Source organism: Ruditapes philippinarum, unplaced genomic scaffold (genome assembly GCF_026571515.1).
Source record: "Ruditapes philippinarum isolate M1 unplaced genomic scaffold, ASM2657151v2 ctg2392_1_1_1_1, whole genome shotgun sequence".
NCBI lineage: Eukaryota > Metazoa > Mollusca > Bivalvia > Venerida > Veneridae > Ruditapes > Ruditapes philippinarum.
The window spans coordinates 58,391-81,496 of NW_026866450.1; the positions used below are offsets into that span (position 1 = coordinate 58,391).

Sequence of the window (23,106 nt, forward strand, 5' to 3'; positions counted from 1 at the left end):
TTCTCAGCACAAATATACGTTAAGACAACACTACATGTATGTAACACAGAGGCATGCCATTACTAAGAACAACATATATATAAACGACGCACGTTTTACAGGAGGATACAGGAGGACGTATGTCAACGATTGGTCGGTCCTACCTAGATTCATAACAAGAAAGACATTAAGTCTATTTGGAAAGTGCAGGACCATATTTAGGACAACGGAGAACATACATGCATGCATAGTAGACATTGTTAGATTTCTCATATTAGTTTTTCAGGTGTTTTAACATGATGAAATCAAAGTATACTTTGCAGGACTCTGTCGGGACTTTAAATCGTACGCCTTTCGAAGATTTGTTTTAACTGTAGTTTGACCATGGTTTAAAGATATACTATGCTCTTCGTTGCGAAAACTATTTTTTATCATAGAAATGTATAAAAAAATCTATGTAATTTAACCGAATATGTCCAATTTAAACAAAAGATGAATAAATTATCTTTTGGAGGCTGTGTGCCCTATTACAAATAAAGTAAAATAGGCCTTTTCTAAAAATAACTGCCTTTTTTAATGACACTATATATATTCATATAGTAACCACCTATATGTTTAGAATTTAAACACAATTATATACTCTTTGTGAAGTTACAACATTTTATATTTCATATTAACAAAGAGACTGTGTGGCAATTACAAATATTTTCAAATATGCAATTTGAGCATAGTATATCTTTAAAGCACAATATAAAATGAGCATATTGAAAGCCGTGCGAAGATGTGCGTGTGCATGTTTGTGTTTTGTTTAATGAGGAGTAATTAGGTGGTTATATTTTGTCTCGGATGCGGGGCAAAGTAACAATGCGTAAGGGAAAGTAAACCAGTTCTTATAATAAAGACAAAATATTCAAATTGTACAATACGATACTTTCATTCATTTTCTATTTTTTCCTTTACATAATACCATAATAAACTGTAGAGAGTAACATTCACACGTAAAAATACGGAATTTTAAGGTTAAATAAAATAAATCTGTTTCGAAATCTATCACTTTTAAATCCTTAACACTTAACCTGAATCTTATTTCAAATAAAACTGTAAACTGTCATACACATTATTTTTAAAAGATAACATCTGGTTTGCCATAAAAAAACTTTTATAAAAAGTTTACATTCTATCACATCAATTTTTTTTCCATACAAACGGTATGTTTATAGTCGCAATCTTGGTAACTTAAACTTATCTTTAGATTCCCACAAGCTATCGCATTAAGCAAACCATTTCCGTGTATTTGTGATGAAGTATCAATTCATCACCGGAGTTAATAATCGTTAACAGATTCACCTGCTGTCCTTGCATTGCATCGATCATAAAATAAGGAATTTCACTGTATTTATTTTGTTTGTTCTTGTTTTAAAAAAATTTCAATGTCTGTTAAAAACAACAGTCTTAGTTGCATAAATATCAGCAACAATATACGGTTTAATCTTTTCCTTTGAGAATAGTTTCAAGTTTAAGAAGAAGAGTTTATTTTATCGTACTCTGGTTGCTTTGAATAGAAATATGAGGCGATAACATATTCTTTTGTGATTTAACAGTCCATGTAAACGCTAAATTTGCTAATTGGGATGCGCGACCACAACTATAGTACAAACATAAATTCATCTACTTTATATTATATTGAAACTTTTATCTCATCTTTGTGGTTGAGAGTTGTCCAATGTTCTTAATTTAATATAGATTTTACAAAATATATGTATAATAAGCCAGCGTTTTACTTTGTCTCATGTTGCATTCTGCCCGGTCTTTTTTTGTATCAAGTATAAATATCTTCCAAAACAAAAATAAAGTGAAATAAATTTAGGCTTAGACAGTCGGTTTATATTTGAACTATCTTTAATCTTAATATAATGTTTATATAAGAGGGAAAAGGAAACGAGGATAATTTTACGGGAGTGTTTTATTGGTACTGTTTCCTGAACATCATCTTAGAAGCTTTAAGAGTGTTTACACCTTGCCAGTCAAAGTAAATGAAGCCTCCAGAGCCGCCGTTTATAGAGGAAATGGATCCTGGTGGGTTAACATACTGACCGTTCAAGTTTGCCGTTGTGCACTGTTGGTACCACCACCCACCATGAGTCAATATTGCGCAATTTTCACCACGAATTCTATCAACGTCGTGGTCATATGTGGTAAAGCCCTGTCCGTTTAGATCAATGAATCCTTTTTTGTTATCTATATTAATACAAAGATTCAAAAATAAATAATATCATCAATATTTGTTCAGGTATAAGATCTCTTTTTAATTCTATTCAATATCTTAAAAAATGTTAAAAATGCATCTGTTCATCAATCTTATGAATTTCATAATGATTTATGTTATCAGAAATATACATGCTACAAATGTAACTAGGTTTTCAACTGAGGTGCTAAATGACATTATATTCACCTGGTATTCCTTCAACGGTTTGGTTTCCGAGATACAATCTGAAATTCGGATAGTTCGACAAGCTGAAGTTTTGAAATATTTCATGCACGTGCGAATGATTTGCAGAAAGAAGGTCAATCCTAAGCACACTCTCATATTGTCTCGTCATTTCTTCGATAAAACGCAGTCCTGTGAAAATTGCACTAGGTAATAGATTTTATATCGTAGGTAAGCACTTCATTGTAAATTTAAATTCAAAAAACTTTTTATCTGACTATTTAGATCAATGGTTACATTTTGTTTTAAAATGTTATCCAAAACAATCCATATTTTAAGGTATTTTTACACTACAACACTTGTCACATCAGAAAGGCATTCTCAACGATTCCTAGAAGTAAACTACCGTTGGGATCGTTGTCCGATCGCAAGCATCATCATCGCAACATGAAAGTGGCATCACACAGAAAACCGACCGAAGGCGTAAACTGTAATCATGCTCAACGATCTGGCAAAGGTATATTCTCGAAATTATCATCACATTGAAAGCAATGGATACGCCAAAGTGGTCGGAATGCAAGCTTTGGGTTTGAACCTAACACTTGCACGGATATTTCGTCGTATTTCTACTGCTTTTCTACAACACTTTTACAACAATTGTTTGAACCTAAATGGCGACCACAAAGCGTTGAGTGACGTTTCATGACATAGACAATGAACAAAGTTGTATCAATGATGCAACAATTTATACAAATAAACATTCATTTCAACATGGATTATAAAAGGTCGCATGCTGGCCGATTACCTGCTGATTTACAGGTGCATCATGTAAACGATTTTTAGGTGAGTAAAGAGCATTTTTATAACAGAGAAAGAAGACTTAACGGCGTAGAAAACCCCGGGACGAGCATGAGTTTAATGAGGAAAATGATAAAAACCTGTACATAAACATGAACTTTAGAACGCAGTGTAAGCGCATGTGTGCATGTGTGAAAAAACAAAATGGTAGCCGTAAAGATTAAATGGGCCTAACGAACACCGAAGCTCGCTTATCTTAACGTCATAAAAAACGCAATATAACGCAAAAGAATCTCCGTAGCAAAGCCTAAATTGCGATGGCTCGTCTTAAAGTCTCTATCTACATGAACGTAATCATAGTTTCTTTCGACTTCTTGGCGCTCTAAGAAATTAGAAAAAATGTCACACAAGTGCCCAATACCCCCGAAACGAACTTGTCATAAAACGTGATTTTAAGTTAATAATGTTGCAAATACGGAGAATGCTTATAGAATGTTTATAGATATTGTTTAAATGTTGCTTTTAATTATTTGTCTAGTCTAACATCAATAAGATAAATCAAAGTTTGGGTTTAAAGTTATCATGACTTATTTTAAAGCCAATAGTTCTTTCTCTCTGAGATTTCTTCACTTTACTCAGTGAGATTTATCTACCAATCTATTTTCATGTTAATAGATTTCATAGTTCTCAAGTTATGACCTTGACAAAGCTCAGTGTAAAAATGAACAAAAGGCAATAACTCCAAAATTATGTGGAAGGGTTACAGTTTTTATTCACTTCACTTCTACTCAGAGATTGTGAGATTATATACCTACAAAAGTTTAAGTTGTTACCTTTTATATTCCCCAAGTTGTGTCACGAACAAAGTTGAAAGGTAAAAAAAACAAAGGGCAATAACTCCAAAAAAGTAAAAGTTGATTACGGTTATTTTACAATGCACTTCCTCTAAATGAGATCTATCCACCTACTAAGTTTCTCGGTTATATCCCTTGTGATTTTAAATGTTATGTCCCGGACAAAGTGCAAAGTGTTGAAATGAACGAAGGGAAATAACTCCAAACTTAGACAAGGCAGAGTTATAGTTCTTATGCATTGAACTTTAACTTAATAAGATCTATATACCTACAAAGTTTCTTGTTTATACCCCTTGTCGTTTAAGGGTTATGTCCCGGATAATGTTGAAAGTGTAATATGAACAAAGGAAAATGACTCCAAAATTATGGTAAACAGAGTTACGGTTCTTTTACTTTGTACTTCTACTTAATGAGGTCTATCTACCTACAAAATTTGAAGTTGATATTTTTGCAGTTTCAGAGATATGTCCCGGAAAAGAATTGTGCAACAGACCGACCGACAACCACCAGATGACTACCAGTATACCCCTTCAAACTTCGTTTGTCGGAGGGATAATCAAACAAAGTAGAAAAGCGGTATAGACGTTTTAATCAGATGTAGTACCTTCCGCATGCGCATTCTTTCTTTTTATCAATATTAGATGGGTAAATAAACGCTTCACACGAATCCAAAGGAATCAAGTTGTTTGATAAATGACCGACGGGAAATTAATTTGAACTTTTTTGCATTTATGAATCCATGGTTTCTCAAAAATTGAAAGACACTGATACATTCTGGTTATATTCTCATTGTACTCTTACAATTGTATGAAAATACAAGTAATGTCAATCGGTAAATAACCTATTAAAGCGGTAAGTTTTATCACCCAAAATTTTATTTGAAATTTAAAACAAATATAAGAAATAAGCGGAACTTTATTTTAACCAACATAATTATTAAACATTACTCTGATGAAGAGGTTTTTATGGTTCATCGGTTGAAAGTATTATTATACGACTTTATTAAACAGATAACTGTTACTGTACACTTCCTTTCATGTTGTTGATTGTTAAGCTAGTTATTTATAGAGGCATTTAAACGGGACGCTTTTGTATATTTCGTGAATTATGATAATTGAAATAAACAAAAATGAAAAATGAAAATGTATTAAGATAAATTAAATAAAAAGAGTTATTTTGCTAAAATTAATTGTTTTTATAACTTTAATATGCCCCCGAAGGGAGGCATATTAAAATCGCACTGTCTGTCTGTCCGTCCGTCTGCCTGTGCGAGCAACCAAATAGGGTAAGGGGGCCATCTAACAGTAAACAGAACAAAAAAGAACAATAGACTTCGTTCCGTAACAATAGAATAAATTGCCTCGGCCTTCTATTAAACAAAAGAAAATAACAAAAGAAATGGCCCTTAAATGGTCAATTTAAGTGGCACATCCTTCCTCCACTTCATACATTGAGGGATTTTTAAAATAACTTGTCACAAATGTCTACCACAACAAGACCGTGTGTTGCGTCTAGAACCACGTCCCTGCCTTAAAGGTCAAGGTCACACTAATATTTTGAAGTTTACATATTATCACAATTAGAATTAATATGTACACACAATCGTGTCCGGAATGTAACTTTGTTATTCAACAAAGGATTTTAGAATAACTTGGCATTAATGTCTATTACATAGAGACAATATGTCGCGTCCAATAATCATGTCCCTACCTCAAAGGCCAAGGTCACGCTATCATTTTGAAGTTTCACTTTATCACAAAAAGGTTAATATGTACACACATTTATTTCCGGTCTGTAACTTTGTCATGCAACGAATGATTTTAGAATAACTAGGCGTAAATGTCTACCAAGTCAAGACGATGTGTCCCGTCTAAAAACAAGACCCTACCTCAAAGGTCAAAGTCAACATTTTGTATTTCACTTTATCACAATAAGAGTTTATGGGTACACATATTCGTGTCTAAACTGTAACTATGTCATACATCGAAGGATTTTATTATAACTAGGCATAAATGTCTACCTCATCTAGACCGACATGTTGCTACTAAAACCCATGTCCCTACCTTCAAGGTCAATGTCACACTTAGTTTGAAGGTACTCATTCTCTCGAGAAGAGTTTGAAGATACACATTCCTGTCCGGACTGTAACTTTGTCATGCATGGAAGGATTTTAAAATAACTTGGCACAAATGTCTACAGCATCAAGTGAACGTGTCTCGCCTAAGGTTCGTGTCCGCCTGTCTGTCCGTGTGTCCCCACCTACACAACAATGATGTCCAGACAGTAGTTCTGTCATGCATTGAGGGATTTTGAAATAACTTGGCACACATGTATATCTCATGACGACTATCTGTCGCGTCCAGGAACCACGTCCCTCTTCAAAGGCCACTCTTATATTTTGAAGGCACACGCTATCACAATTACAGATTACATGTACAATAATACAACGATCAATATTAAGCAATTAGTTACTTTCATTCTATATTCTTTTCATAATACCTGCATGCTTAAGAAACCTTTTCGGGGCATTCGTCACTTGGGTGACAGCTATTATCAAGATACTATAAAATTAATTTACTTATTTATGTGACTTTGAAATTTTCTGATAGGTATCACGGTCGAATTTGATATAAATCAGCTAACTGATAACTAAATACGTGTATATTTACATGTTTTAACTTTATCAGAATGCTAATAAACTTCGTGGCATTGTTTCCTCTTCCCACCATTGGTGAGCTGTATACTTACTTATTCACCAAACTAAATTACATAATGTCATGCCAATCTCTCATACTTTTGATTTATCTTTTAAACAATTTGAAGAAGAATCGAGTTGAGATCCTTTTTTGCTATAGTAGATAAATGTTGATTTTTACAACGTTTATCTCAATGATATTCAAGTCCGATGGGTCACTAAAAGGAATTCTAATTTTAATTTTCTTCAAATGGCAACCATAGTAACAACGTAATAAGGCATCTTTTACTTTTTTATTTAAAAGGTTTGCTTTAAGTTATGATTTCATTTAAAACTGTGTCCAGTCAACTTACATGGAATTATATATTGACGTATACGCACTGTTTTGCATTTTTTGCTCTACGTAAGTTGTGCATGTGCGAGAAACTACTTCAAATTTTGCGTCGTAAAATGGTCTGACAAGTAGAAAGGGTTTGAAGTAGTGTCTACTGCATTCGCTTTCTGTCGTGTCGTGTCATGTCATGTTAGATTGGAAAGGGAAGTTAAGTACATGTGTATACAGACACAAAACTTCAAGGCATGGAAACACATAAAAGCTTTTTTAAGATAAAAGTATATTTATGCATCAATCAGATTTGCAACCTTTTGAACTTACTAAGACAATATGTGTGAAAATATTATAAATGTGATATATTATTGCGCAAAGTTATTTTTATTTAACGTATAACATACATCAGTAGATCGTATTAATCAGCAATATTCGGTATTTCCCATACCTTATAATCTCGATAAAACCGGTTTGGTGAAACGAATATCAATTGGGTTGCCATTTCTCATTTTACACGATAAACAATTTCGAAATATCCGTTACATATAGAAAGTTGATAAAAGTAAAACAACAACTTATTACTTAAAGGTTTTTTTGTTACCAAGCCAATATTCCCCGTCTATGTTTCCAAAACCATGCATGTATGCTGAAAAGCTGCGGTAAAAGTCAACAGATCCATCAAATCTATTCTGGAATACCTGCGCAATATAAAGTGGCATATTTTAAACCTAAATTTGGAACAAAACAGAATAAAATACAAATCAGCTGACATAAGTAAATCAAAGATGTCGTATTAAGAAACCATACTACACAAATCATAAATTATACCATAAAATGCGCTTGCAATCTACTTACAGGTTATTTCAACACACATTTGTAGCAACTTATATTTAGGTCGCTGCAAAAATCAGTTCGGCGATTAAAGATTAAAGCAATCATGACAATGCAGGAACAAAAAGTTAAAAACTTTTGCAGCAGACATAAAGACCATTGTACACAACAAACAAACATGACATGAAATTGCAATATACATAAGATTCATTGTAACAGGCATAAATGCCATTCATTGCAAAAAGGATGTTAAACATTGTGACAAGTTTATCGGTCAATACATTGAGTGTATAAGCAATGGCATGTTATCGCAACAAACATATACATATAGTACATTGTAAAAGGCATTGTGACAGCGTCTATACATACAAGAAACATAGAAATATCAATAGACATACAGTTCAATGTAACACGTATATAGGACATACTAATAAACATATAGTTCATTGTTACATTCGTACATAAACATGTAGCAAAAAATGCTAATTAAGCCTGCAGATATAAATAGAAATAAATTAACCGCAGACAATGGAGAAGCGTTGCAACAATAATATGTCTAATGGATAGAGTCATTCATAAACGCTTAAAGGTGCATTGGACATTGTGACCCCAGGAGCCTATAACATTACATTTTCCGCACAAGATCTACGGTCATTTATGAAAGGCCAAATGAGTAGCTTCTCAGACACTGGGATAGATATGTATCACGACAGTTAAGGATATAAAAATGCACTTAACCACCCGGCCACAGGTTTGGAGCCACAGATTTCGACCGTCGTCATTAAAGGTTGCATTTTATAGTGGTATATACAATGGCATGTTCTTAATTTCATATTTACCGTCCATCCAGGAGGAGAAGTATCCATATCGCAGTAAACATTTATAGTTTCATTAGACCTCCACAGCATAATGTTGTATACCCCAGACTTTGAATCCTTGTCATTCTTGTAAATATCATAACAATCAGTAGCTCCACCTATAACAGGAAAAAGAGATTGAGAGATGCAGAAACATGGCAATTCGGATTCAAATCGGAAATAGTTCGGTTATGCTGTGAAAAGTTCTGGTTTACATTATAAATAGTCTTTTCTTGAATCATATAATAAACTGTTGTTTGATAAAGCGCTCAATTGATTCAAATAAGAAATAGTCCGGAAATTAGCTCAATCATTCTGATTCGCAGTAGAAATAGTTCTACAATGAGCTTCATTTAATCGCTGATCCGATTCTAATGCTAAAAGAAGAAACTTGACGTAGACCAGTACCAGAAATCTGATGAGTAATAAATGATTCACAGAGCCAAATAACTTGCTCTTTGAGCTTCATATTTAATCCGTATTATTTACTTAACTAGGTCGCATTCAATACAAATAATTCAACACTATAAACCTATCCTCGATTATAAAAGGGAGCAAAACTTTGGACCACTCGTTTTTATATATCTTGTAAATGACAAATAATAAGTATGGTCTTTGATCACCAGGAAAAACATTACGACTGTTGCATGTCAAGCCGACGTATGGAGAATTGCATTTGCATGTGAATCCTGCTGGTGTGTTCTGGCACTGCCCATGTAAACATGGACTTGAAGAACAATGATTTTCTGTTGGAAAAGGAATACAAGTAAGTAAGTGAGTGAGTGAGTGAGTGAGTGAGTGAGTGAGTGAGTGAGTGAGTGAGTGAGTGAGTGAGTGAGTGATTGGTGAGTGAGTGAGTGAGTGAGTGAGTGAGTGAGTGAGTGAGTGAGTGAGTGAGTAAGTAAGTAAGTATTTACTATAGTGACATGTGTATGACAGTTTACAATTAACGAAATTAAATAATTTAGCATTACACCCGGCCCAATGGACCAATAAGTCACCTGAAACATATATACATTATAAATACTTATTAAATAGTTCACATGAAATTATTATACTGTACACATCAACAATATTGCAGGATGAATATTTCAACGATTAAACAATGATTTCTTTCTTTTAAGATCAGAATTAACAAGGTATTTAGCTAATTTTCGTTGAAAACTTACAACAAGATATTTCATTTTCATATCATAGTTCATGTTCATAAAATCTACATTAATAAATTGTTCACTAAAAATGTCTACTCTGATGTTGTTGTAAAGGGACACTGGACTAAAAATTGCTTTTCATCTTCTATTTTATTATCGGTACAAAACAAACAAATTATCTGCTCTGGTGTTTCACTGATATAACGTCCAGTTTCAATCCTTAACGGGAGAATGTCACACCTAAACTAAATACATGTATTATCATTGTCAGTAATAAAAATTTCATACAAAGAAAAAAAACTACAAATCAACAGGCAGACAAACAAACAGAAAAACAGGCATGTGTTGCACATAGAACATATTGACATATATTCATTTCATTTTCTTCTCTGAATTTCACAATTATTGAATCATAATTGTTTTAATTTTAATTCATAAAGCATTCCGCTTAGAATTCAAGAATCTGAAATTCATATTACAAAACCAAATGCATAAAAACATGGTCAAATTAATTCGCATGTAGACATGACTAGAAAGAACATACTAACTTCAAGAAAACATACTTACTAATGGAGACGTTTGTTTCATTACAACCTTTAAAACATAAGTCAACATCACAACATCCGCTGCAAATATGCTCGGTCAAAGAACGGTCGTTTCTCAAAGAGTAGTCGTGTATGATAGAGCGAGAGTTTTCGATATCTCGACCAACAATTACATTTCCATGGTTGATACTGTTTTGACATACCTTACAGAAAAAGAAAAAAAATCTTTACGCCTTTAATTGGTATCGTAAACCGAGTCATGAATTTAGATTCATTCCCTCATCGAAACATCATAAACAAATTAAAATAATTTGTTTTAGGTTAACTACTTATTACAAGACTTATAATGATTAAGTTTCTTATTGCCTGAGAAAATAACTTAAATATCCGAATTCCACGGTTTAGTGCAATACTTATCATTGTTTACAACACATACTCCGGATATTTCTAACGAAAACCTCTCTCACACATGCGAACGGCATTGGCGAGATAGTTTCAAACATGTCTCGTAAACTTTCAATGTTTTCGCACGAATTGCAGGTCTTCGTTTCGGACTTCAAAATAACTCTTTAGAGGAATGACTGGTGACATGTCCGGGGTCTGCGAAAAATGTATTTTGCGACTTAACGGGCAGATAGATCACTCGATAAACACAAACTACTACTACTACTTGCGATTTAATCTTAAACTGATACGCTTTCGAGCACAGTTGCAATTTTAATATGCCACGCCGATGTTAAATCGCAAGATACGGCCTGCACTAAGGCTTCCCCCACCTAGCAGCAATCACGGAGCCAGTCTCTGGGTATACCACATTCACAAAACGCTCCAGCATCATAGTCACCACTAAATATGACAAAATGAACTTGTATAAACTTGTAGTTGGCGCCTACCAGAACCATCAAGATATTCGAGTAGAAGCCTTCGATGTCGAAGTAGACACTACCTGATGTCTGCGGAGCTTGTATCCTTACACGAATGCAATCAATGCTGCAACAACAGTGATGTGAAATCTATTGCTTGGAGAAACAATGCGCCACATCCCCCACTCCATTTTTGTTGTTTTTTCTTTAAATTTAATAATGATAGTGGTCATTAATGGCCTATCATATCGTTGGCGACGGTGAAGTGGGCCATACGAAAGCCATAAGACAGCAACATGAACAAATTCCCGGTCGCAATGTACACGAGTGTGATGGCAAGCTTTAATCCAGTGAACAGGTGATGTTTGTTTCGTTGATGTATTTGGCCTAAATCTTTCACTTTTATGTTGAATGACAACGAATCAACTCAAAGACAGACTTTCATCACTTCTCTTAGGTGCTTCATCAGCTTCTTGTACATTCCATACTAAGGTCCCATTAAAGTCATTTTTATAACCATACACTCCTCCATTTATTTGCCTTCTTTTTCTCTTCGCCTTTTGTCGTGACTTTTTAGACCGCAGTAATATCACTAATACGTTCTGACGCGTTCAGTATGTCATTGTGATCTACAGCCAAATAAGCATCAAATGGTGGATCCATCTCAAATGATGTCTCAAATTCAAGTTTTTATTTTGCTTTTATTTTTGTCTGAGTTTTCTCATTTCTATATTGCTTCTCGTTACTGTCATGAATTCGTAATGCGCTAATACAAAAATTTTCACCATCATACAAACAGATGACAAAAGGTATCGTGCGATAGTCGTGCATTAATCGCGCTATCTTCGGCCGGCATAATTGATGACACAGGAGATATTTCCCCGAAATGCGTGCGACATTCGCGCAACAGTCTGGCGACGTTCGCATTCATGTCGCAGTTATAAGAACGAGAAACATCGCGCGAGATTTTGTTGCTGAAATTTGTAAAATGTGTCTTAAATTTTTGTGTTAAACAACTCGCCAGGGGTCGCAGTTTAGTGTAACACTTAATCCCATGTCGCACACACTGAGCTGCGAATGTGAGCGACATACTTGCGAACAGCATTCGCGAGATGGTTTCAAAAATGTCTCGAAAGATCTCAATTTCGTCGCTCGAGTCGCATGCCTTCGTTTTCTTGTCGCTTGAATTTTCAACATGTTGAAAAAATTCGTGCGATTTAATTTTTCTTAAAGTAATCATAAAAACATCGCATAGATCGCGAACCCATCCTAGACGTTTCCAAAAATTATGCCAGCATATAATACCGGTATGAATTTGGATAAGAATGCCTAAAGACGAAGTTAAGTTAAACCCATTCCCATATCAACCAGACTCCTAAAATGTTCGACAAACTAAAGCCATTTAAACAAATACAATATTTTTACTTTACAACCAAATATGACATATATTCTTTAGAGTATTGACGGCACTTGGCCCCAAACTTACCAATACAGTCACATGAGACAACCTCAATTGATCTGTGAGGAATGATATAGAATGATTTAAATGGAAAGGCAAACAAAATAAAATCATCTGTTCTATATCATTTGCTATGTAAAATAATACTATTCTTATTTCACCGGTTTGGACTATTTTCATTCATATAAAAATATAAGGGAACCAGTCCACATAAATACAGTAGGGTGAACGTTTCGGTTGTCAAAAATGGCGTTTTTTGTGCGTTCGTTTTTCGTGTAACGTGCGTGCGTATATCGTACAACGTGCGTTTGCTAAAACGCTTTCTCAAGCGTGCATCGCTTACAAACGTTTATCGTGCGTTTGAGTGCGTGCGTTTGCTATCGTTTAGCGTGCGTATGCGTCCGTTTATCGTTTGGTCCAGAACGTTTAAATAGAGTGCGTCTGCTTCTGTCATTAGCTTAGAACAATATAGTCTTAGCGATGATTAACTTTATATATTTATATTTTTCAGTTCTTTTTTAAGTAAAAACATTTCTATAAATAACATAAATTAAGTGTTGTTAACTCTAACATTCTATCTAGTTAGTGACCCTATGATTAAGTACCATGGACACCGTACATCGACGCGCGTTGTTCACATATAGATTTACACCTTCTGCAACGTAGTTTTTCTTTTTGTTTAAAAAAGTCCTATTAATTCCGTTCGCTTCTGTGTATTTAACTCGATGATTTGATCGTTGATTTGCTAAAGTTTCTACCATTCTTTTTATTTTTATTTACGCTGGAAGCGGTTTAGATGTGATAAACGTCTATCTAGAGTTTTTTTCACAATTGCGCATAAAGAAGAATCCGTAGAATTATTTTTTAATATTAGCGCATGATAGCTTATAATTTTAAAACACATTTGTTTAGACTGCACGACAAAAATAATTTTGTGCCAAGTTGAGTGCATTACAACTCTAACATAAACATAAATCCGTTTAAAAACGTTTTGTTTAGAAACGTTTTTATTTCGCGTGCGATTTAGCGTGCGTATATCGTTTAGCGTATTTTGTTTAGCGTATATCGTTTTTGCGTGCGTCTGCGTATATCGTTTGGTAAAGCATGCGTGTAACGTTTGTTCGTATAGCGTGTAACGTGCGTGCGTTTTTTCCAGAGAGTGCGTTTTGCGTGTAAACTGAAACGTTCACCCTACTGTACATACATACATACATACATACACATACATACATACATACATACATACATACATACATACATACATACATACATACATACATACATACATACATACATACATCATACATACATACATACATACATACATACATACATACATACATACATACATACATACATACATACATCTCTGTGGTTGATAACCGAACGGAAATTTCTCGGAGTTCATCAATCACCACTTTAAAAAAGCCTTTAAGGGAATAACTGGTGACTAGGTTGTGTACCCTACAACGAAAGCTCTTTTTGTGGCTGAACGGGCGGACAGACCCCTGTTAAACACAAAACGATTTATTACCCTTCCAGATTTTTTCCGCCTTTTTTGATTGGATATTGATCACCCGAAAGAAATTGATATAACCGAGCCAGACGGGTAATATACACACTAAATTTCCCCGTTTGGTACCCAACGTTGTAAACAACATGCGCTGAGGTGATGCGCGTACGGTTCGATTTTACGCGGTGTAAATTCCGATTTAAAAGCACTTTTTAACTGTCAAATGATCAATATATACCAAAGTAGAGTAATGATACATATTACCATCAGTATCGAAAACAAATATGACCTTGTGAAAGCTTTGATATTAATTACAAAAAAGTGCGTTCAATAGACTACTCCTTTTCTCTTTTTTACTTTCGTAAGGTACGGGAAAAATACGTCATGTATTTATGTGACGTCATGTTGTGACGAAGAGGTATCCTACAGGGAATCTTATTTCGACGTTTCATTTGAAACAGCAATGATTTTTTAAAAAATCGTCTAAACTCGGCAGGGGAAGGGTAATAAAATTATAATTTTGGTTTTGGAGTGATATATGTGGATATATTACCTGCCAAGATAAAATATCACCCTCGCCTAACGGCTCGGGTGATATAAAATCTTAACAGGTAATATATCCACATATATCACTCCAAAACCAAAATAACATATAATATATCCGAGCAACAGTTGCATTTTTCAATATGCCATGTCGATGTAAAGAAAATATTCGACCTGCACAAATGTCCCACACAGATATAACGGAGCCAGACTCAGCGTATGCCGCACTCAAAAAACACTTCACAAATAATTGAATAAAGACAACAAAATAAATAAAAGTATGAATGTGAAAAAAATACGAAAGGATATAGTTATAAGTAAAGAAGCAAAACAAAGGAAATAAATATAATAAAACTTACAAGAACGGAGTCCGACATATAAATAAACAAGCATAAACTTACGTGTTTGTTAGAGCATTCACTAGAGTAAATGGTATCCCCGAACTCTTTTAAAACAGAATACTTGCATACCTGAAAATTTGAAATAAAAATGTATCAATTTATATATAACATGTACTTGAATGACAAACAGAAATTGAGAATATAAGCAAACAATAAATAATATAGCATTCGTATGGTGGAATTAAGATTTCATATGTAGTATTTTCTTATCATAATATTATCTTATCGTCACAACTTAATATCTTGTATGTGGCCACAACTTACTGTCTTACGCCACAAATTACAAAAAAAAATATTAAGAATGCGATTACTCGAGAGTGAAAATGAAAACCAATAAAGGTTACTTTTTATTTTATCAGCTAAAAATTGAAAGCGTGGAGGTAGAAAATACAATTAATGATATACTTACTTCGCCCACTTCACAGAAAGCGATTTCATTACACATATTAATACTCGTATGAAATGGACAGAAGTGACAAATTGGACCTCTGTTTTGTGGATAACCTGTTTACATAACAATAATAAAAATCAACATAATAATTCTGGAGAATTATATGAATCTTCATTGAAAACTTTCAGACTCGATAAAGATATCCTTCACAGGCGGGAAAACACTTTAAGTGCTCTTCCGTACATGTTTCAAGGCAGAATAATCGACACACCTATGGTGACACTCATTTAATAAGGAAATCTTGTTTGCTTGAGTTTCGGTATGTGTGACTTTCTCAAACCCTATACTAGTGCTATGACTTGTATTTACATCAGGAAAGTGGTCCGTTGGCTTGTCAGATATAGGTTATTCAAATGAAGGAAACAAAATGTCTATAACAATAAGAACCCATAGAATTAAGGGATAAGACTATGAGCTAATCCTGTTAATTGCACATTCGCATGTCCTGATGTTATATAAAAGAGGGGAAGGATAACCTAGTGGATAAAACGTCTGTCTCTCAACAAATGATGGGTTCGAGCCCTGCTCGGTTCACGATCATGTTTCTTCATATGACACCAGTACTAGTAAGTTCCAGGAAGCTGACTCGAAAGTGATTGATAAAAGTGGCAAGAACCTGTTTCGAAATCGAGCTAAATTACATATGCTGAAACTATCAAATGAATTGATACTTTGTTTTGAATATGGTAAGTTTAGACTGAAAAAAATATAATTGTTACGGTATTTAACCAAATATAAATGACGTAATAATCATAGTCAAATAATATATGAAAAGTAATTTACTACAATTATAGTAATATATGTAGTATCGATTGGCCTTGATTCCATTGAATGTTATCAAATAATATCCGTGTACCTTATATTAAGCACCGAGAGAAGCAAACTTCCGCAAACAGTCGCTATAGACAATCACCAGCAGAAGCAGAATTAATCATACTTATAGTATAATTATACACAATTGTAAATCACCTTACCAGGTGTACCACAGCCTTGAGAATTACAGATGTCAGTGTTACAGCATTCCTTACACTCGTTACTGATGGAACTTTGTTGGTTCATAGAACTGTTGTAGCATTTCTGATTACAAATATAATTATTTTCAAAACGGTACATGCATTGTATCGCCTCATAAACATTGATTTTATTATTATGAGATATATGTCGATAATGTAAAAGATTGAAGAGATAATCTGTCTTAAATTTGTACACTATTTAGAACAAAAAATATTTTTCCTGAGATATCTTAAGAACCAAACAATTTTATGCATTCATATTTAAAGCATAAATCGTTTTATTTCAGTGAAAAATGTACACTGAGTGTCAAACAGTGATTGGCATGTAGCGCACGCGAAATATATACAGTGAGTTATATCCAATGACAGACCTTCACACATTGAAAGATACACAGTGAGTGATAAACAGTGCGTTATATAAAGTGAGTTATACAAAATGTATAAGTACAATAATTACAGCGAGTGGTATGTCGTGAGTGATTCACAGTGAGTGATATACAGTGAGTAATTTAGTTAAGACATCATATTTTATTTATCAATTTTACAAGCATGTAACATTTTACATCACAATATATATGGATTGGAAAACAAGCATAACATTTGAGTAATTTACAGTGAAGTGATACATTCATACATAATATGTATAAAGTGAAATACTAAAGGTCCAAAACAAAAAAAGAACAAAAAAGAGTTCTTAATCAACTTTTCATAAGATTTAAAAAGAAATTCTCACAACTACAGTGTTTTAAATGTATATTCACCGATTGATGTATGCATCCAACATCATACACTGTTTGCCCAAGGTGGTTGTTGATCCTTTCTACACCACAAACCTAGAAAAATGTATTTGCATTTCTTTAGCCATGTAACCAATATGAACAAACATTTATTTGTTGATTCGGCTCTGAAAGGTTATATAAAGAGGACAACATTGTCTTTCTGTAAATTTCCATTTAATTCAATATAATTATTTTTACGAGATTAACAATTATAACCCATCATTCCAAAAGCAGTTTGTGAAAATTCTCTGTTTTCATTAAAATGCCTCCTGTTACAGGTTTAAATTGCTATGAAACTATAAAAAATTTTAAACTGATAAAACTTGGCACAAATGTTTACTGGACCATAGTCTTTCATCTATCCATGAACAGGCTCAATCAAACCGAGCCTGCAACATTTTCAATTTTGCCGTGTTGGGCTTTCTTTAGGGATTCTGTATTTATCTATTTTGTAACGACATGCTTACTGTATAATTTCCTGTTATCATGACAACGAGAATTCAGCTCTTAATTGCCAAAAATCATTGTATTGGGGTGATTTTTTAATCACAACTGATGCAAAGTGCTGCAACTTATCAATGGATTGAGAAAGATTCAAAGGCTTTTCAGTGTTGGTTACACCTTACCTTAAAATCGATCTGAGGCAATTTTAACTTCTCCCAAATATTATTTGCGTGCCGCCCTCTCTCCTTTCAAGCCCCCCTACCATCCTTTTTCTTGTACCCCCAGATGTATCGTTTTGATAGGGGCGGCGCCGAAAAAAAAATCACTTTTTAAGGAACACTCCTCAAACGAAAACAAGTGTTTGGGGCTTAAAGAGGACACTTTTTCAATATTTCAGATTAAAGAGTTAAGCAAATGATTTAATTATGTATAACAACATGTCTCTAAAATATGTTTGGCATTATGCATCAAAATATCTTTTATTCTGACTTGACAGAAAGATTAACGGTTTCATACAGATAAAGTGCCATGACGTCAGTTTAATCGAGCCCGCTGTTACCCCCCCCCCCCCCACTCCAAATAAGAACTACCCAAAAACAACATTTAATTACCTCTCCTGGGTAACATTCATCCACGATGTTGCAGTGCCTTGGCTGTGAAACACCCCTACATTGTAAACATGTGAGGCCCTGTGCTAAATAAAGAATTAAAGAAACGGTAAATGTACGTCAATATTATCCGTACCAATAAAAAAATACGTAAGATGAGCGTACAAGTACAAACCTTGATTAAATCTTAACTGAACTTACATTGCTAGGAATATCAAGAGTTAAGCATGTTTTTTTGGATTGAAGAAAACAAACATCGGAAAGGGTAAATGTCATTGTTTTTGTTGTTGCTGCTGCTGCTGCTGCCGCCGCCGCCGATGATGGTGATGATGATGATGATGATGGTGATGCTGATATTGAGAAGAACAAAAAGTATAAGGACAACAAGAACAGAAATACAGAATTAATATTTTTAGAATATAAATTTAGTATGGTAATATAATACTTCAGGAAGTCACTATCGTCATGGCGAAGCAAGTTTTCAATTGGAGCAAGTGAGGTTACATCTTAAATATGGCAATAAAAGTGAGATACATTGCCATTATTCTACAAGAGCCACCGCCAGGCGGGGACGATGCTCCACTTTATGTTTACTAAATAACGTTCAAGGTCAACAGAAAGGTCAAGGTTACATCAGAATAATTCCCCATGCTTGTTTTATCATCTTTTCTATTTTATCCAACTTGAAGAATAAATCAAATCTGTAAAAAAAGTTATGACAACTTAAGCTAATTTCTATAATTTGACCTTGACATTCAAGTTCAATATAGGGTTAATGTCATATCAGAATAATTCAACTTGTCTATTTTGTCATATGAGTTCTTTTTTCATAGTATAAATCAAATCCGTAAATAAATAACAAAGTTATGACAATCTTAGCTAAATTCATTATTTTACCCTTACAGACAAGTAAATATAAAGCCAAATAAAAGGTCAAGGTCATATTTGAATTGCTTTACATGTCAGTGTTGTTTTAAATGTGCTTTTGCCAAAGTATACATAAACAAAAAAGATATCGCCATTTTTTGCAATCTTACTAGTAAAACCTTCAGTGTCAAGATTAAACTAAGGTAAATCTCAATGAAGATTTTCCCTCATGTATTTTCCCATCGATTACTGTACCAAAGCATGAAGACAATACATTTAACACTAACTAAAGTATGCCAAATTATAACAAAAAAAAATGAGATAACAATAATTTAACCTTCAATGTCCAGGTCATTTGCAAGACAATGTCAAGTTGGGTTTGTTCTTTTTAAGACATTGTCAGTAAGTTTGATGTGCTCAAGTTGGAAGGCATTACATTTATAAGAACAAAATTATAAACAATAAGAGCAAAAGTCAAGCAAAATTCAATTATTTGACCTTCAAGGTCAAGGTCATTGCTGAGTGAACGTTATAATCAATTAAATTCCCATATAGGACATGCTCTGTGAAAAATTGTATCCAAGTATGAATTCATAAATAACAAAGTTATAGCCAGATATTGCAAAAATCAAGCACAATTCGAATACTTTAAGGTCAATGTCTATTATGAGTGAAGGTCGAGGTCAGTTTAGTCAGCTTGAAGTTCTTTTTCACTCGGTTGTTGTGTCAGAGAATAAAGGTATTCTATTAGGGAGACATAAGACAAAGATTTTCCGGCGGCAACTTCCAATAGCTCTTTTTTCTTCAAAAATAAATCGAGCTTAAAATACCTTCAGCAATCATTCAATTAAGCAACAACCTTTCACAAACTAACCAACAAGCTATTACTATCCCTAGGCATAAAGTTACTTGTATATATTGTTATTAAGATTAGCAGTTAGATAAACATAAGTTCGACATACCTGTTGGTAATGCTGCTGCGAGAAGCAGAAGCAGAATCTTCGAGGCCATTCTATTCATTTAATGTATTGATACACACTGAGCGGAGAGGAATGAAAATATCACATTATTTTAGCTGTGTCGATAAGGAAAAAGAAAATCGGTCAGTTACTATATATTCAGTTTATCTAATGTGTGACGAAGGGTCCTTAGATGTACAAATTAAACGTTTGTTATATATTAAGATTACACGGCATCACTTTTCTAAAGGTAGAGATAACAACGTAAACCAGTACACTTATTTTTTTTACAAGCTACGCTTTGGAGGCAAACGGGAAAGCATAAGAAACATAAAATATTTTAAAATTTGTTATAAAGTATAATAGTTGTTTCAAACATCACTCTGCAATTTTTTTTTCAGAATAAAAAGAAACTTTTGTTGGAGAGTCTCGTTCCAGTGAGATATTGAGTATCTAACAAATGTCAGCTACTAACGCATGCGCAAACGCAATTAAACCCATTCCATTAGGGTAGAGACCCAGTCAAGAAACATGTCTGAAAACTGTTTTATCTAAATTATCCTTGTTATACTTTATAACCTACAAGGTGGGAGCATGTTTTACGATAAGTGCATGATTCATAAGACTTTTATTATAGAGGTAATAGGCACTGCTATATGCCAAATATAGACGCATAGAATTTATCAGCAAAAAGATTAGATGTGTCTCATATAGTCTAGGTAAAGCTCCCATGACTTCCGGTGCCTGAGGGTAAGATTATTATAACTTGATGTCACATACCAAATATCTAAGATCTGGGCTTTGTAGTTTCGCGCAATTAGACTGAAATGTGTTTTCTTATGTTCAAGTGACCCCGAGGCGGGCCAATTTTATTTTGACACAAGGGGCATGATAAATATTGTTTACAAGGTAAAGCTACATGCTAAATATCTTAGCTCTTGGCATTGAAGTTCCACAAAATAAGACTGCAATTTGTTTTCTTATTTAAGACTAAATCAACTAAGTGACCCAATGGGTGGGGTCAACATTGACCCAAGGCGCATGACTAATACTAATACCAGTTTGAAAAGGCCAGCAATACAATGTGTAAAGTCTATGCATTGTAGTTTCATCGACATAAATGTGTTTTCCTCCACAAAAATGTATTTTACTGTGCTCCTCTTAGTTCACGGTACTTCACGCTTTGAAGCAAATAAGAAAACAACACAAAAATTATGGTACAAAAATTGTCATAAGCTGTAACATATAGGTATTTTCTGCTGTATGACAATGAAACAACAATATATTCAGTTAAAATCAGTTTTAATGTGCCAGATGTAGACCATATGTCGGCCATTTTAAAAACAGTATGTCATCATTTAAATCACAGTAATGGTGTTTTATTTCAGTTTTTTCATGTTTTAGTTAAAAGTGTACATGTTATTTTGCATCATTTCAAATATTTAAAGTATCTTTACATTGTAACTCAAAATTTATTTTTTCAACAAACAAGATTATTTAGAACAGACGTACATGTATGCACAAATTTAACGGACTATCGTTGTTTTTTTGCAGAAGTTTGTAAAATGTTGTCAAAATCTATAGATTTAAAATATTTTTCACAAGAACTTTGTTGTTTAGGTGTATGAATAAAATATGTCAATTCTGACCAATTCTATCACTGGTCACATAAAAATATGCCATTACCGTGAAATAAGTGATGACGCGTAAGAAGTGACTTCGAGTATAACTCAGTAACCTCCGATGCGGAGCCAATGTTGACCCATGGGCCATGATAAATACCATTTATTTTGTGGTCCACATGACAAATATCTCAGCTATGGTGTTTGTAGTGTGACATATTTAGTAAATAAATCAATGTTTGACGGAAGGTTTGTCTTTGAACCTAGCCCTTTCATGCTGTGACTGCCCTCGTTTGAATAAGCGGGGATTTTCTTGTTTAAGCTGATATAGGTATCTTTCCCGCCGGAATGTTTTACCTACAAGTATGTAAGACCAAATTATTCTTCATCAATTTTTATTTCAATACCTGACTTTTTTCATAATTTTAACAAGAACAATATAAATGCATTCATTCATAAAATATTCAATTAATATTTTCATCTTTTCTTCATAATTCCATTTTATATTCACAAAACATCATTTGATTGTTTCCGAAGTAAAAAATAATCAAGAGATCAATAAAAACATATACAAAATTCAAGTTCATTTCCTCCATAAATGCAGTCACTCCATTGTGATTTTTGTCATTTCTACAAGTCATATTAACATCCCTTACAGGTCGCTCACCTGTATATACGCCCCCCGGAGCGGGGCCAGTTTAAACCGAACGGTTTTTATTTGAACAAACTTGGAAGACACCCATAAGAAGATGTTTCATGTTGTAAAGTTTTTACTACACACATATGATGAAAAACAATGACCTCTGCCTCCCCAGCAGGGACAATTTTAACCCAAGAGCTTTCATTTGAACAAACTTGGTAGACACCCACAAGAAGATGTTTCATGCTTAATATCTAAACTCTTGCTAATTTGGTTTTTTCAAAGAAGATTTTTTAAGCTTTTGGTTTACACGTATAAGGAAAATTAATGACCCCCAGGACGGGGCACATTTTGACCCCAGGGCTTTTATTTGAACAAACTTTGTAGACACCCATTAGAACATGATACATGCTAAATATCTTAGCTCTAGTTCTTTGGATTCTTTAAAATATAATTTTTTAAGTTTTTACTATATGCA

The 23,106-nt window shown here is 33.8% G+C and overlaps 1 protein-coding gene across 2 annotated transcripts; it reads right to left on the reverse strand.

Moving 5' to 3' along the window:
- Positions 1–1,812: 1,812 nt before the first annotated feature.
- Positions 1,813–20,538, reverse strand: LOC132732511 (fibrinogen beta chain-like). Of its 2 annotated transcripts, XM_060718955.1 has the most exons (12): positions 20,370–20,538; positions 18,544–18,626; positions 17,471–17,542; positions 16,671–16,773; positions 15,655–15,749; positions 15,246–15,314; positions 10,489–10,669; positions 9,409–9,516; positions 8,753–8,889; positions 7,684–7,780; positions 2,432–2,599; positions 1,813–2,217 (listed from the first exon to the last, which is right to left on the reverse strand). In XM_060718955.1, exons 1-12 carry the CDS (start codon positions 20,425–20,427, stop codon positions 1,943–1,945), a joined length of 1,446 nt encoding a protein of 481 aa, XP_060574938.1. In that variant the 5' UTR covers positions 20,428–20,538; the 3' UTR covers positions 1,813–1,942. The 2 variants fall into 2 exon arrangements, with proteins under 2 accessions (XP_060574938.1, XP_060574939.1); XM_060718956.1 differs by lacking the exon at positions 9,409–9,516 and having other exon boundaries at positions 20,370–20,537.
- Between the last annotated feature and the right edge of the window lie 2,568 nt (positions 20,539–23,106).

Bases quoted from the DNA above. Each gene is read 5' to 3' on its own strand.
- LOC132732511 (XM_060718955.1), bottom strand. From the start codon at position 20,427: ATGAATAGAATGGCCTCGAAGATTCTGCTTCTGCTTCTCGCAGCAGCA. The intron at 15,750-16,670 runs GTAAGGTGATTT...TTATGTAAACAG, and splicing joins TCAAGGCTGTGGTACACCTG to GTTATCCACAAAACAGAGGT. The intron at 8,890-9,408 runs GTAATGTTTTTC...TTCCTGTTATAG, and splicing joins CGGCTTGACATGCAACAGTC to GTGGAGCTACTGATTGTTAT.